The sequence below is a fragment of the Carcharodon carcharias genome, chromosome 1, assembly GCF_017639515.1.
Source record: "Carcharodon carcharias isolate sCarCar2 chromosome 1, sCarCar2.pri, whole genome shotgun sequence".
Taxonomy (NCBI): domain Eukaryota; kingdom Metazoa; phylum Chordata; class Chondrichthyes; order Lamniformes; family Lamnidae; genus Carcharodon; species Carcharodon carcharias.
This window is the reverse complement of record NC_054467.1, coordinates 273,778,048-273,793,763: the sequence shown is the minus strand read 5'-3', so window position 1 is coordinate 273,793,763 and position 15,716 is coordinate 273,778,048. Positions and strand designations below refer to the sequence as shown.

The 15,716-nt window shown below is 42.9% G+C and overlaps 1 protein-coding gene across 1 annotated transcript in view; it reads left to right on the top strand.

Annotated features, from left to right (window-relative positions):
* Nucleotides 1–15,716, top strand: part of fbxo41 (F-box protein 41) — a 302,145-nt gene that overhangs the window by 98,429 nt on the left and 188,000 nt on the right. The window contains exon 9 of the mRNA XM_041192053.1: nucleotides 7,896–8,137. Coding sequence (XP_041047987.1) covers nucleotides 7,896–8,137 — 242 coding nt within the window. The remainder of the gene's footprint in view (nucleotides 1–7,895; nucleotides 8,138–15,716) is intronic.

Sequence of the window (15,716 nt, the reverse complement as noted above, 5' to 3'; positions counted from 1 at the left end):
CTATTTTTCACTGAGGTCCTGTTTGATTCTTACCCTTGATTTCCTTGCCTATCACTTTTCTTATTCCCTTTTCTGTCTTTTGTTCTTGTCCTTGATTTCCCCTCCTCTGACTCCTTGCATAGGTTCCCACCCCCTGCCATTTTAGTTTAAATCCCCCAACCATTCGAGCAAATATTCCCCCCAGGACATCAGTCCCGATCAGGGACAAATGCATCTGCAGCAGGCAGGTTGGTGAGGATGAGGTCAAGTATGTTTGTCCCTCTTGTTGGTTCCCTGACCCCCAGCCGCATCTGCTATGTCATTTAGGACTCGGCCAGCAGTGGCGCTACTGAGCCACTCTTGGTGATGGGACAGGACATACCAAAGAATGATGGAATCTGGGACTTTATCACAGAATTACTGTGCAGAAGGGGCACTTCGGCCCATCGAGTCTGCACCGACACGTGAGAAACACCTGACCTACCTACCTAATACCGTTTACCAGCACTCGGCCCATAGCCTTGAATGTTATGACGTGCCAAGTGCTCATCCAGGTATTTTTTAAAGGATGTGAGGCAACCCGCCTCCACCACCCTCCCAGGCAGTGCATTCCAGACCATCACCACCCTCTGGGTAAAAAAGCTTTTCCTCACATCCCTCCTAAACCTCCTGCCCCTCACTTTGAACTTATGTCCCCTTGTGACTGACCCTTCAACTAAGGGGAACAGCTGCTCCCTATCCACCCTGTCCATGCTCCTCATAATCTTGTACACCTCGATCAGGTCTCCCCTCAGGCTTCTCTGCTCCAAGGAAAACAACCCAAGTCTATCCAACCTCTCTTCATAACTTCAGTGTTTCATCCCAGGCAACATCCTGGTGAATCTCTTCTGCGCCCCCTCCAATCAAATCATATCCTTTCTATAATGTGGCGATCAAACTGCACACAGTACTCCAGCTGTGGCCTCACCAAGGTTCTATACAACTCCAACATGACCTCTCTACTTTTGTAATCTGTGCCTCGATTGATAAAGGCAAGTGACCCATATGCCTTTTTCACCACCCCACCAACATGCCCCTCTGCCTTCAGAGATCTATGGACACACATGCCAAGGTCCCTTTGTTCCTCAGAACTTCCTAGTGCCATGCCTTTCATTGAATACTTTCTTGTCAAATTACTCCTTCCAAAGTGTATCACCTGATACTTTTAAGGGTTAAATTGCCACTTATCTGCCCATTTGACCATCCCATCTATATCTTCCTGTAGCCCAACACACACAACCTCACTGTTAACCACCCGGCCAATCTTTGTGTCATCCGCAAATGTACTAATCCTGCCCCTCACATAGTCATCTATGTCGTTTATATAAATGACAAATAATAGGGGACCCAGCACAGATCCCTGTGGTACGCCACTGGACACTGGCTTCCAGGCACTAAACCATCCTTCTGTCATCACCCTCTGCCTCCTACAACTAAGCCAATTTTGAATCCATCTTATCAAATTGCCCCCTATCCCATGTGCATTTAGCTTCTTTATAAGTCTCCCATGTGGGACCTTTTCAAAGGCTTTGCTGAAATCCATATAAACTACATCAACTACACTACCCTCATCTACACACCTGGTCACCTCCTCAAAAAATTCAATCAAATTTGTTAGGCATGACCTCCCTCTGACAAAGCCATGCTGACTATCCCTAATCAAACCTTGCCTCTCCAAGTGGAGATAGATTCTCTCCTTCAGAATTTTCTCCAATAGTTTCCCTACCACTGACGAGAGACTCACTGGCCTGTAGTTCCCTGGCTTTTCGCTACAAGCCTTCTTAAATAGCAGAATCACATTAGTTGTTCTGCAGTCCTCTGGCACCTCCCCCGTTGCTAGAGAGGAATTAAACATTTGGGTCAGAGCCCCTGTGATCTCCTCCCTTGCCTCCCTCAGCAGTCTGGGACACAAATCACCCAGACCTGGAGATTAGTCCACTTTTCAGCCTGCCAACACCTCCAATACCTTGTCACTCCCCATATCAATTTGCTTAAGAACCTTGCAGGCTCTCTCCCCAAGTTCGATACCTTCATCGTCATTCTCTTGGGTGAAGACGGACATGAAGTATTCATTCAACACTCAAGTGATGTCCTCTGGCTCCACCCATAGATTGCCCCCTTGGTCCCTTATGGGCCCTACTCTTTCCCTGGTTATCCTCTTCCCATTGATATTCTTATAGAATATCTTGGTATTTTTCCTACTTTTACCATCTGGAGCTTTCTCATATCCCCTCTTTGCTCTCCTAATTGCTTTCTTAAGCTCCACCCTGCACTGTCTGTACTCCACTAATGCCTCTATTGATTTGCTTCCCTTGTACCTTCTAAAAGCCTCTCTTTTCCTTCTCATCGTAACCTGAATATCTCTGGTCATCCATGGTTCTCTGGGCTTGTTACTCCTTCCTATCGCCCGAGAGGGAACATGTTGAGCCTGTACCCTCCCCATTTCCTTTTTGAACACCCCCAACTATTCCTCTGTAGATTTCCTCATAAGTAACTGTTTCCAGTCTACCTTGGCCAGGTCCTGCCTTATTTTACTAAAATCCACTCTCCCCTAATCCAAAACATTTTTTTGCAACTTGTCAATTATCACTAAAATGCTCCTCCACCACCACCTCAGCCACCTGTCCAGCTTCATTCCCAGAATTAGGTCGAGCAGTGCACCATCCCTTGTTGGAGCCTCTACATATTGACCTAAAAAGTTCTCCTGTACACATTTCAAGAAATCTAAAACAAAAACAGAATTACCTGGAAAAACTCAGCAGGTCTGGCAGCATCGGCGGAGAAGAAAACAGTTGACGTTTTGAGTCTTCATGACCCTTCCACAGTCATGAATACTCGAAATGTCAACTCTTCTCCGCCAATGCTGCCAGACCTGCTGTGTTTTTCCAGGTAATTCTGTTTTTGTTTTGGATTTCCAGCATCCGCAGTTTTTTGTTTTTATTTCAAGAAATCTACTCCATCCAAGCCCTTAACACTATGTCTATCCCAATTAATGTTGGGAAAGTTGAAATCACCTAATATAATTACCCTACTGTTATTGTTTCTACACACCTCCACAAATTGCGCACATATTTGCTCCTCAATTTCCCGCTGACTATCTGGAGGTCTATAATAAACACCTAATAATATTGTTACCCCTGTTTTATTCCTAAGCTTCATTCGATGCCCCCTCCAAGATATCATCTCTCCTTACTGCAGTAACTGATTCCTTAACTAATAATGCAACGCCTCCTCCTCTTTTACCCCCTCCCATGTCTCGCCTGAAGATTCTATATCCCGGAATGTTGAGCTGCCAATCCTGCCCTTTCCCCCAACCACGTCTCAGTGATGGCTACTATATCACAATTCCACATGTCAATCCTCCTCACCCTTAACTCATCCGTTTTACCTGTAATACTCCTGGCATTAGAGTAGAGGCCATCCAGCCTTGCCTTACTCCCTTGAAGCTTATTGCAGCTGTACTCCCTCTGACTTGATTGTTTTACAGTACTATGATGTGTCTCTATTCCGCTAACATTCTGTGTCCCCTCCCCCTGCCGAATTAGTTTAAACTCTTCCCAGCAGCTATAGCAAACCCGCCCGCAAGGATGTTAGTCCGGCTGTGGCTCAGATGCAGGGGGACGGGAACCTGAGCGGGAAGACACGAGAGAGAGAAACAAAGATAAGCTGTTCAGCCTCAATATTTAGGATGGACAGGCAAGAAGTAGAAGGAGATGGTATAGCATTGTTAAGGATGAAATCAGTGCAATAGTGATAGTGAGAAAATCAATCAGTCTGGGTGGAGCTAAAGAGCAACAAAAGCATAGAAAGCATTAGTGCAAGTTGTCTGTCGGCCTCCAAACAGTAGTGATAAGGTGGGGGTGGCATTAAACGGTAAATTAGAGATGCATTTAACAAGGGTGCTTGCGTAATCCTGGGTGACTTTAATCTGCATATAGACTGGGTAAACCAAATTAGCAATAATACTGTGGCGGATGAATTCCTGGAGTGTGTACGAGATGGTTTTTTAGACCATAACATTGAGGAACTGATAGGGAACAGGCTATCTTAGATTTGGTATTGTGCAATGACAAAGGTTAAGAACATAAGAAGTAGAACAGGAGTAGACCATTTGGCCCTTCCAGCCTGATCCACCATTCAATGAGATCATGGCTGATCTTCTCGTGTTTCGACTTCCACATTCCCATCTAACCCCAACAACTTTTGATTCTCTTCCCTAACAAGAATCTATCTACCTCTGCCTTAAAAATATTCAATGTCCCCGCCTCCATGTGAGGCAGAGAATTCTAAAGTCGCACAACCTTCTTAGAGAAAAATTTTCTCCTCATCTCTGCCCTAAAAAGGCAACCTTTAATTTTAAAACAGTGCTCCCTAGTTCTGGACTCACCCAGAAGAGGAAACATCCTTTCCACGTCCACCTTGTCAAGGCCATTCAGGATCTTGTACACTTCAATCAAATCACTCCTCACTCTTCTAAACTCTACTGGAAACATGCCCAGTCTGACGAACCTTTCCAACCTTTAATTAATAATCTTGTTGTGAGGGGTCTTTTAGGGAACAGTGACCATAACATGATAGAATTCTTCATTAGGATGAAAAATGAAGTTGTCCAATCTGAAACTAGGGTCCTAAATCTTCACAAAGGAAACTGCGATGGTATGAGGAGTGAGTTGGCTAAGATAGATTGGGGAATTTCATTAACAGGCATGACAATGACTAGACAATATCTAATATTTAAGGAATGAATTGTATGCATTGCAACAGTTAAACATTCCTTTCTGGCACAAAAATAGCCTGACCATGGCTAACAAAAGAAATTAAGGATCGTATTAGATCCAAAGAGGAGTCATATAAAGCTGCTAGAAAAAATAGCAAGCCTGAGGGTTGGGAGCAGTTCAGAATTAAGCAAAGGAGGACCAAGAGATTGAAAAAGAGGAGCAAATAGAAGATGAGAGTAAACTTGCAGGGAACATGAAAGTGGACTGTAAAAGCTTTTATAAGTGTGTATAAAGAAAAAGATTAGTGAAGACAAATGTAGGTCCCTTTCAGTCTGAAATAATAGAAAACAAGGAAATGGCAGAGCAATTGAGCAACTACTTTAGTTCTGTCTTCACAGAGAAAGACATAAATAACTTCCTAGAAATACTAGGGAACCAAGGGTCTAGTGAGAAGGAGGAATTGAAGGAAATTAGTATTGCTAAAAACATAGTGCTGGAGCGCTCTCATTTTCTACTTCTGAGAAAAAAATGAAAGGAGCACAGTAAAAGAGTTTTGGAAAAAATTCCAATATTTCACATTTATGATTGACCCAAAAGTTTAGGCACTATGGGCTGAAAGCCAATACATCCCCAGGGCCAGATAATCTATATCCCAGGGTCTTAAAGGAAGTGGCCTTGGAAATAGTGGATGCGTTAGTTGTCATCTTCCAAAATTCTGTAGAACCTGGCAGATTGGAGGGTGGCAAATGTAATCCCACTATTTAAAAAAGGACAGAGGGAGAAAACAGGGAATTACAGTCCGGTTAGCCCAATCTTATAGCAGGGAACATGCTAGAGCCTAGTATAAAAGATGTGGTAACGGGACACTTAGAAAATATCAACGGGATAGAAAAAGTCAACATGGATTTATGAAAAGGAAATCATGTTTGACAAACCTACTGGAGTTTTTTGAGGATGTAACTAGCAGAATAGATAAGGGAGAACCAGTGGATGTGGTGTATTTTGATTTTCAGAAAACTTTTGATAAAATCCCACATAGGAGGTTAATGTGTAAAATTAAAGCACAAGGGATAGGGGTTAATATTTTGGCATGTATTGAGAATTGGTTAGCAGACAAGAAACGGGGAATAAACAGGTCTTTATTGGATTGGCAGGTGGTGACTAATGGGGTACCGCAGGGATCAGTGCTTGGGCCCCAGCTATTCACAATATATATCAATGATTTGGACGAAGGAACCATATGTAATATTTCCAAGTTTGCTGACATGAAACTTAGTGGGAATATGTGCGGGGAGGAGGGTGTTAAGAGGCTTCAAGGTGATTTCGACAGATTGAGTGAGAAGGCAAATACATGGAAGATGCAGTATAATGTGGATAAGTGTGAAGTTGTTAAGGAGAGATTGAGCTGACTAGGCCTGTATTCACTGGAGTTCAGAAGAATGAGAGGGGATCTCATTGAAACGTATAAAATTCTGAAAGGGATGGACAGACTGGATGCAGGGATGATGCTTTCTCTGACACTGTCTAGAACAAGAGGTCATAATCTCAGGGGACGGGGTAGGCAATTTAGGGCTGAGATGAGGAGAAATTTCTTCGCTCAAAGGGTGGTGAACCTGTGGAATTCTCTACCATAGAGGGTTGTGGAGGCCGGATCATATTTAAGAAGGAAATAGATTTCTGGACTTGATTGTTGTAAAAACCCATCTGATTCACTAATGTCCTTTAGGGAAGGAAATCTGCTATCCTTACCTGGTCTGGCCTATATGTGACTCCAGATCCACAGCAATGTGGTTCACTCTTAAATGTGGTTCCTCTAAACAGGGCAATTAGGGATGGGCAATAAATGCTGGCTTAGCCATTGATGCCCACATCCCATTAATGAATAAAAAAAAACTAAAGGCATCAAGGGGTATGTGGCGAGAGTGGGAGTATGACGTTGAGATAGAGGATCAGTCATGATCACATTGAACGGTGGAGCAGGATCGAAGAGCCGAATGACCTACTCCTATTCCTAGTTTTTCTATGTTTATCCACTTTGGTAGGAAAAACAAAATGGCAGAGTATATTTAACTGGTGATAGATTGGGAAATGTTGATGTGCAAAGGGACCTGGGTGTCCTTGTACACCAATCACTGAAAGCAAACATGCAAGTGCAGCAAGCAGTAAAGAAAGCAAATGATGTGTTGGCCTTCATTGCGAGAGGACTTGAGTACAGGAGCAAGGATGTGTTACGGCAGCTGTACAAGGTCTTGGTGAAACCACACCTGGAGTATTGTGCACAGTTTTGGTCTCCTTACCTAAGAAAGGATATACTTGCCATGGAGGGAGTGCAGCGAAGGTTCACCAGACTGATTCCTGGGATGGCAGGACTGTCGTATGAGGGGAGATTGGGCTGACTAGGCCTGCAGTTTAGAAGAATGAGAGGAGATATAATTCAATAATTCAATAATTGAAACAAATAAAATTCTGACAGACCGGATGCAGGGATGATGTTTCCCCTGGCTGGGAGGTCTAGAACTAGGGGTCATACTCTCAGGATACAGGGTAGGCCATTTAGGACTAAGATGAGGAGAAACATCTTCACTCAGAGGGTGGTAAACCTGTGGAATTCTCTACCACAGAAGTCTGTGAAGGCCTAGTCACTGAATATATTTAAGAAGGAAGGAAATAGATTTCTAGAGTCTAAAGGCATCAAGGGGTATGGGGGGAGAGTGGGAGCATGGCGTTGAGATAGAGGATCAGCCATGATCATATTGAATGGCGGAGCAGGCTCAAAGGACCAAATGACCTACTCCTGCTCCTATTTTCTATGTTTCTGTGATTTCAGTGTTCAGTTCCACTTGCAGCTCCTCGTTATAATGTAGCACATGCTTAAATGCAGCAAGACCTAGATGTATTCAAGCTTGGTCCCATAAGTGGCAGGTAACGTTTGCTCCACAAGTACCAGGCAATGACCATGTCCAGCAGGAGAGAATCTAAACATCTATCATTGACATTCAATGGCATTGTAAAAGAAAAATTATCCAGGGCTAGTTTGGACATAAAAATACATTTCTGTGCATCATTGTACAATTTAGTCATTTTGAACATTCTATTATAGCGTTATTCATATCAGTGTTTTGGCTCTGAAACTTATGTGTCCTTGGTATTTCTCTTTAGGTAATGCCAAACCAGTTAGTTACAAAGCAGCCAAACTCCAGAAGGGCAGCCCCTCCCGATCTAATGAAGTTATCAGCCCTGAGGTTCTAAAGATGCGAGCAGCATTATTTTGTATTTTCACATACCTGGACACTAAGACATTGTTGAAAACAGCTGAAGTCTGTCGGGACTGGAAATATGTGGCTCGACATCCAGCAGTTTGGACCAGAGTTCTGTTGGAGAATGCTCGAGTGTCCTCCAAGGTATGAATTATATAAATACACGTCCTAAGTTACTCCCCATTGTACATTAGTATGAAATGTTAATAATTTATTCACATTGGGAACAGTTCTTTTGCTGTAATGACACCTAAAAAAAAGTATTAACAAGGGAATTTATTTGGGTTGGAATCAATAGTCATGTGGCTATTGAGAGGAGTCTCAGTGACCAGTGGGTTTATTTTTTAGGCGTCATTCATGGCTCAGTTATTAGCATTCTCACCTCTGAGTAAGGCACTTGAGCATAAAAACAAAGGTACAATATTGCAAATTCTGGAAATCTGCAAGATAAAGGAAAATACTGGAAATATTCAGCAAGTCAGGTTGCATTTGTGAAGAGAAAAGCAGAATTAACCTTTCAGCTTGATGATCATTCATCAGAACTGGGAAATGTTAGGGAGGAAATGAAAGGTGGGAGAGTGGGTAAAGAACAAAAAGGAAGGTCTGTGATAGGGTGGAAGGACAGGAGAATTTAAACGACTAAAAATGGAATGGTAATGGGACAAGTATAAGAGGAGGTGTGAATGACAGAATGATGAAGAGCTACTGTTGGATAGTAAAAACAAGAGAAAAATGTGAGTAAAACTAAAACCTGCAGAAGGAAAGGAAACAAAATGGGGCAGAATATGGTCCAAAATTGTTGAACTCACTGTTGAGTCCAGAAGGTTGTAAAGTTCCCAAACAAAATATGAGGTGCTGTTCCCTGAGCTGATGTTGAGCTTTATTGGAACACTGCATGATGGCGTGGTCAGCATGAGAGCAAGGTGAAGAATTAAAATAACAGGATGCCATGGTGCATCTGTGGTAGAGGGAGTGAATGTTTAAGGTAGTGGGTGAGGTGCTGATCAAGTGGGCTGCTTTGTTCTGTATGGTGTTAGGCTTGTTGTATGGTGTTGCAGTACTCAGTCAAGTGGAGAATATTCCATCACACTCTTGACTTAGAACCATAGAAAACCACTTGTACCTTATAGATGGCGTGGATAGAGTTTGGGGAGACAGGAGGTCAAAGAGCCCTGGTTTTGCTTCCATTACCTTGTGCCCAATTGGAATGTACCTAGCCTGTACCTGAAATATCTCCTCCTTAAAGGTCACTCATTGCTCCATTAGTTTTTCATGTCAATCACAGCGTAGTTATTCAAGGCTGAATTATTGAATTAGACAGATGTTCACACAATGAGTGGTTGAGATCTGGAATGTACTGTCTGAGAGTGTGGTCGAGGCAGGTTCAATTGAGGCATTCAAGAGGTTATTATTTGAAAAGGAAGAATGTGCAGGGCTATGGGGAGTGGACTAGGTAAATTGCTCTTTTGGAGAGCCAGTGCAGATATGACGAACCAAATGGTCTGCTTCTGTGCTGTAACAATTCTGTGATTCTGTTTTTATTTCAGATTTCCAACATCAGCAGTATTCTGTGGAGAGGAGCACAGTTAACATTTTGAGTCTGAATGAACCTTCAACAGAAGGTCAATTCAAGGTCATTCGGACTCGAAACGTTAACTGTGCTCCTCTCCACAGATGCTGCCAGATCTGCTGAGTTTTTCCAGGTATTTTTGTTTTTGTTTTGGATTTCTAGCGTCCGCAGTTTTTTGCTTTTATCTGCAGTATTCTGTTGTCTCTTGATAGTACTGTTGACAGTGACTTCCATCACTCTGCTGATGATTGAGAAGTAGACTGAAAGGGCATTATTTAGTCAGGTTGGATTTGTCTGCTTATTGTGGGCAGCTATACAATCATAGAATAACTATGGCACAGTTATAGAGTAACTACCACACAGATGGAGGCTATTTAGCCTATCAAGTACAGGCAGAGCAATCCAATTACTTTCATTCTCCCACTCTATCCCTGTAGTTGTGCAAGTTTATTTCTCTTAAGTCACTATCCAATTTCCTACTGAAATCATTCATCATCTAAGCTTGCACCACCCTCATACACAGTATCTTCCAGGTCATTACCACTCTCTGTGTAAAAGAATTCTTCCTCACATCACCCTTGAAACTCTTGCCCAAACCCTTAAATCTTTCTCCCCGCGTCCATGTACCATCAGCTATCTAATCTAAATCTGTTATAATCTTATACACCTCCCCTGTATTGAGGGAAGATTGGAAGATTATGGCAAGCTCTTCTGCTATCTCCACCTCCACTTCCTTCAGCAAAGTGGAATGCAAGTCATCCAGACCAGGTGATTTATCCACTGTAAGCATAGCCAGCCATTTCAGTACATCCATTGTATCAATTTGCCTGCCATCCAATTCCTCTACCATCTGACCGAGTACAGCATCAAGGAGCCCTAGCAAAACTGAAGTCAGTGGGAATCAGGAGGAAAACACTCGATGGTGGAGGAAGCGATTGTTGAAGGTGGTGGATGGGGTGCCAATCAAGCAGGCTGCTTTGTCCCAGATGTTTTTCAGCTTCCTGAGTATGGTTGGAGCCGCACTCATCCAGGCAATTGGAGAGTATTCAGTCAGCCTCCTGATTTGTGCCTTGTAGATGGTGGACAAGCTTTGGGGAGTCAGAAGGTGACTTACTCTCTGCAGGATTCCCTTGGATTGATAAGTGGCAAGTAACATTCATGCTAGACAGGTGCCAGGCAATGACCATCTCCAACAAGGGAAGAATCTAACCATTGCCCCTTGACATTCAGTGGCCTGTGACCTGCTGTTGTAGCCACAGTATTTAGATGGTTGATTCAGTTCCATTTTTTGGTCAATGGTAACTCCCAGATGGTGGGGGATTTGGCGATGGTAGTGCCACTGAATGTCAAGGGGCAATGGTTATATTCTCTCTTGTTGGAGATGGTCATTGCCTGGCACCTGTCCAGCGTGAATGTTACTTGCCACTTATCAATCCGAGTCTGAATGTTGACCAGGTCTTGCTGCGCACGGATAGGGACTGCTTCAGTATCTGAGGAGTCGCAAATTGATCTGAGCGTTTGTGCAATCATGGAGGTGAAGGAGTTGAAGATGGTTGGGCCTAGGACACAACCCTGAGGAACTCCTGCAGTGATGTCCTGGGATTGAGATGATTGACCTTTAACAACCGCAACCATCTTCCTTTGTGCTAGGGATGACTCCAACCAGTGGAAAGTTTTCCCCACAAACCTGCAACCTCACCAACATAGGAGGACAAGGATGACAGATGCATGGGAACACCACCACCAGCAAGTTCCCCTCTAAGCTATCCTGACCTGGAACTATATCGCTGTTCTTTCACTATTGCTAGATCAAAATTCTGGAACTTACTTTCTGACAGTTCTGTGGGTGTACTTGCAGTCATGGTTCAAGGAGACAACTCACCATCACTCTCAAGGGCAATGAGGGTTGGGCAATCAATGCTGACCTAGCCAGTGACATCCATACATGACATCCCATGAGTAAATAAATAAATAAAAATTCAGAGCAGATCTAGCAGCTCACAACTGGGCTCCCATGAGCAGCAGAATTGTATTCAATCACAATGTGTAACCTCATGGCCTGGTATATCCTGCACTTTACCACTACCATCAGCCAAGAGATCAATGCTGGTTCAATAAAGAGTGAAGGCGGACATGTCAGGAGCAGCAGTCACCCAAACGGCACGGCTGTAGAATCTCCTTAGGTAGCTTCAAGACAGTCTTCACTGCACAGATTCCCTAGACACTTCTTTATCTGATCCATGAAATAAACCTCATAAATGGTCTAATATAAAGGCAAAATACTGCAGATGCTGGAAATCTGGAACAAAAACTCTGAAGAAGAGTCATACGGACTTGAAATGTTAACTCTGTCTTTCTCTCCACAGATGCTGTTAGACCTGCTGAGTTTTTCTAGCATTTTTTTTTGTCCCGTAAACGGCCTGGTTGGTTCTGGCAAAAGTAAAGGAGCAGCAGTAAAATTGTCCAATTCACAATATCCTGCCTTCAGCTTTCTGTCCTGTTTAACTGCATTACACACACACACACACACACACGTACGTACTTATAAATGTGTCTTCTCTGTTCTCCTTTCTCCTGCAACTCTCCTTAGCCTCTATTCCCCTTTTGTCTGGCCACACAACTTTTGCATGTTAACTTCCTTCCTGTTGTTACTGCTTCTAGGTCAAGGGTCATCAAGTCACTTTATTATTCAATAAAATTACTACAGATCTCTTTACATTTGATGCAAACTCAAAGTCCTTTTCAAACATTCTTAAAACCAATTACAGATGCCACAGATGTTTTAAAAAAATTATGAATTGTCCTTATGGTGCTGCTTCCTATCAAAGGCTACCAGATGCAGCAGAAAATAGAAGCAGCATGTGATAGGAACCAAATGATCCCGCAGCCAATGGATCAGATCAAAGCTCTGCAGACCTGCTACACCCAGTCATGAATGGTGCTGGACAATTATATAAATAAACAGTTAAACAGCAGCTGGCATCCAACTCATCTGGTTCACTAATGTCCTCCTGGGAAGTCAACAGTAGTAGGGAAGATGCTAGAGTTTATTATAAAGGAAGTGATTAATAGGACACTTAGAAAATATCAACAGGATTAAACAAAATCAGCAAGGATTTAGGAAAGGGAAATCATGTTTGAGAAGCCTACTGAAGTTTTTGAGGACATAACTAGGAGAATAGATAAGGGAGAACCAGTGGATGTGTTGTGATAGAATTTTTTGATAAAGTCCCACAAAGGTTGGTGTGCAAAATTAAAGCTCATGGGATTGGAGGTAATATATTGGCATGGACTGAGAATTGGTTAGCAGACAGGAAACAGAGAGTAGGAACAAATGGGTCTTTTTCAGAGTGGCATGCGATGACTAGTGGGGTACCGAAGGAATCAGTGCTTGGGCTCCAGCTATTCACAATATATATCAATGATTTGGATGAGGGAACCAAGTGTTATATTTCCAAGGTTGGGGATGACATGAGTGCGACAAGTGAGGAATCACAGAATCACAGAATTTTAACGGCACAAAAGGAGGCTATTCAGCCCATTATGTCTGCACTGGCTCTCCAAATGAGCATTATGACTAAGTGTCATTGCCCTGCCTTTTCCCTGTATCCCTGCAAATTGTTTCTATTCAAACTGTTATCTGATGCCCTTTTGAATGCCTCAATTGAACCTGCCTCCACCACACTCCCAGACAGTACATTCCAGACCCAAACTACTCACTGTGTGAAAAGCTTTTTCTCACGTCACATTTGCTTCTTTTGCAAATCACTTTAGATCTGTGCCCTCTCGTTCTTGATCCTTTTACAAGAGGGAACGGCTTCTCCTTACCTACTCTGTCCAGCCCCCTCATGATTTTCAACATCTCTATTAAATCTCCTCTTAGCCTTCTTCTCTCCAAGGAGAACAGTCCCAATCTCTCCAATCTATCCTCATAACTAAAGTTTCTCACCCCAGGAACCATTTTTGTAAACCTCTTCTGCACTCTCTCCAATGTGTTCACATCGTTCCTATAATATGGCGCCCAGAACTGTACACAATGCTCCAGCTGAAGCCTAACAAGTGCCTTATGTAAATGCAGCATAACCTCCCTGCCCTTGTACTCTATGCCCCTATTAATAAAGCCCAGGATACGATATGCTTAGATAACTGCTCTCTACACCTGTCCTACCACCTTCAATGATCTATGCACATATATATCCAAGTCTTTCTGCCCCTGAACCCCCTTCAAAATTTCACCCCATATTTTATATTGTCTGTCCATGTTCTTCCTAATAAAATCATCGCCTCACAATTCTCTGCATTGAACTTCATCTGCCACCTATCTGCCCACTCCACCAACTTGTCTATGTCCTCTTGAAGTTCCACTCCATCCTCCTCACAGTTCACAACACTCCCAAGCTTCCTATCATCAGCAAACTTTGAAATTTTCCCCTGCACACCAAGTTCATTACTATATATATATATATACACACACATATATACACACACACACACACATATATACATATACATACATATATGTATACACACACATATATGTACATATACATACATATGTGTACATATATATACATATATACACACATATATACACATACACACACATATACATACATATACACATATATATACATTTTGTATCCACGTTGCTACTGTCCCTTTTATTCCATAAGCAATAACTTTTCTCACAAGTCTGTTGTGAGGCTCTATATCAAATGCCTTTTGAAAGTCCATGTACACATCAACAGCATTACCCTCATCAACCTTTTCTGTTATCTCTTCAAAAAACTCCAGCAGTTTAATTAAACATGATTATTTTTTAGAAATCCATGCTGACTCTTCATTATCAACCCATCTTTTTCCATGTGGCTACTAATTCTATCCCGAATAATTGTTTCTAGAATCTTGACCACCACTGAAGTGGCTTCAAGGCAATTTAGACAGGTTGAGTGAATGGGCAAATACATGGCAGATGCAGTGCAGTGTGGATATGTGTGAAGTTATCCACTTTGGTAGGAAAAACGGAATGGCAGAGTATTATTTAAATGGTTATAGATTGGGAAATATTGATGTACAAAGGGACCTTTTTTTAATTAATTTATGGGATGTGGGCATTGCTGGCTGGGCCAGCATTTATTGCCCATCCCTAATTGCCCTTGAGAACTGAGTGCCTTGCTAGGCCATTTCACATTGCTGTGGGTCTGGAGTCACATGTAGGCCAGACGAGGTAAGGGCAGCAGATTTCCTTCCCTAAAGGGCATGAGTGAACCAGGTTGTTTTTTACGACAATCGACAATGGTTTAATGGTCAATATTAGACTTTTAATTCCAGATCTTTTCTATTGAATTCAAATTTCACCATCTGCCATGTTGGGATTCAAACCCAGGTCCCCCGAGAATTACCCCAGGTCTCCAGACGACTAGTCCAGTAACAATACCACTTTGCCACCACGGCCCCTATGGTGTCCTTGTACACCAATCGCTGAAAGCAAACATGCAGGTGCAGCAAGCAGTTAAGAAAGTAAATGGTATGTTGGCCTTCACTGGAAGAGGATTTGAGGACAGGAGCAAGGATGTCTTACTACAACTGTACAGGGCTTTGGTGGCACCACACCTGGAGTATTGCATGCAGTTTTGGTCCCCTTACCTAAGAAAGGATATACTTGCCATAGAGGGAGATCAGCGAAGGTTCACCAGACTGATTCCTGGGATGGCAGGATTGTTGTATGAGGAAGGATTGGGTTGACTCCGCCTGTATTCGCTGGAGTTTAGAAGAATGAGGGGGATCCCATTGAAACGAATAAAATTCTGACAGGGCTGGACAGACTGGATGCAGGGATGATGTTTTCTCTGCCTGGGAGGGTTTAGGACAAGGGGTCATAGTCTCAGGATACAGGGTAGACCATTTAGGAGATGAGGAGAAATTTCTTTACTCAGAGGGTGGTGAACCTGTGGAATTTTCTACCACAGAGGGTTGTGGAGGCCAAGTCACTGAATATGAAGGAATCAGATGGATTTCTAGACTCTAAAGGGATATTCAGAGAGAGTGGGAGCATGGCTTTGAGGTGGAGGATCAGCCGTGGTCATATTGAATAGCGGAGCAGGCTAATGACCTACTCCTGCTCCTATTTTCTATTTACAGCAGGTCATAAGG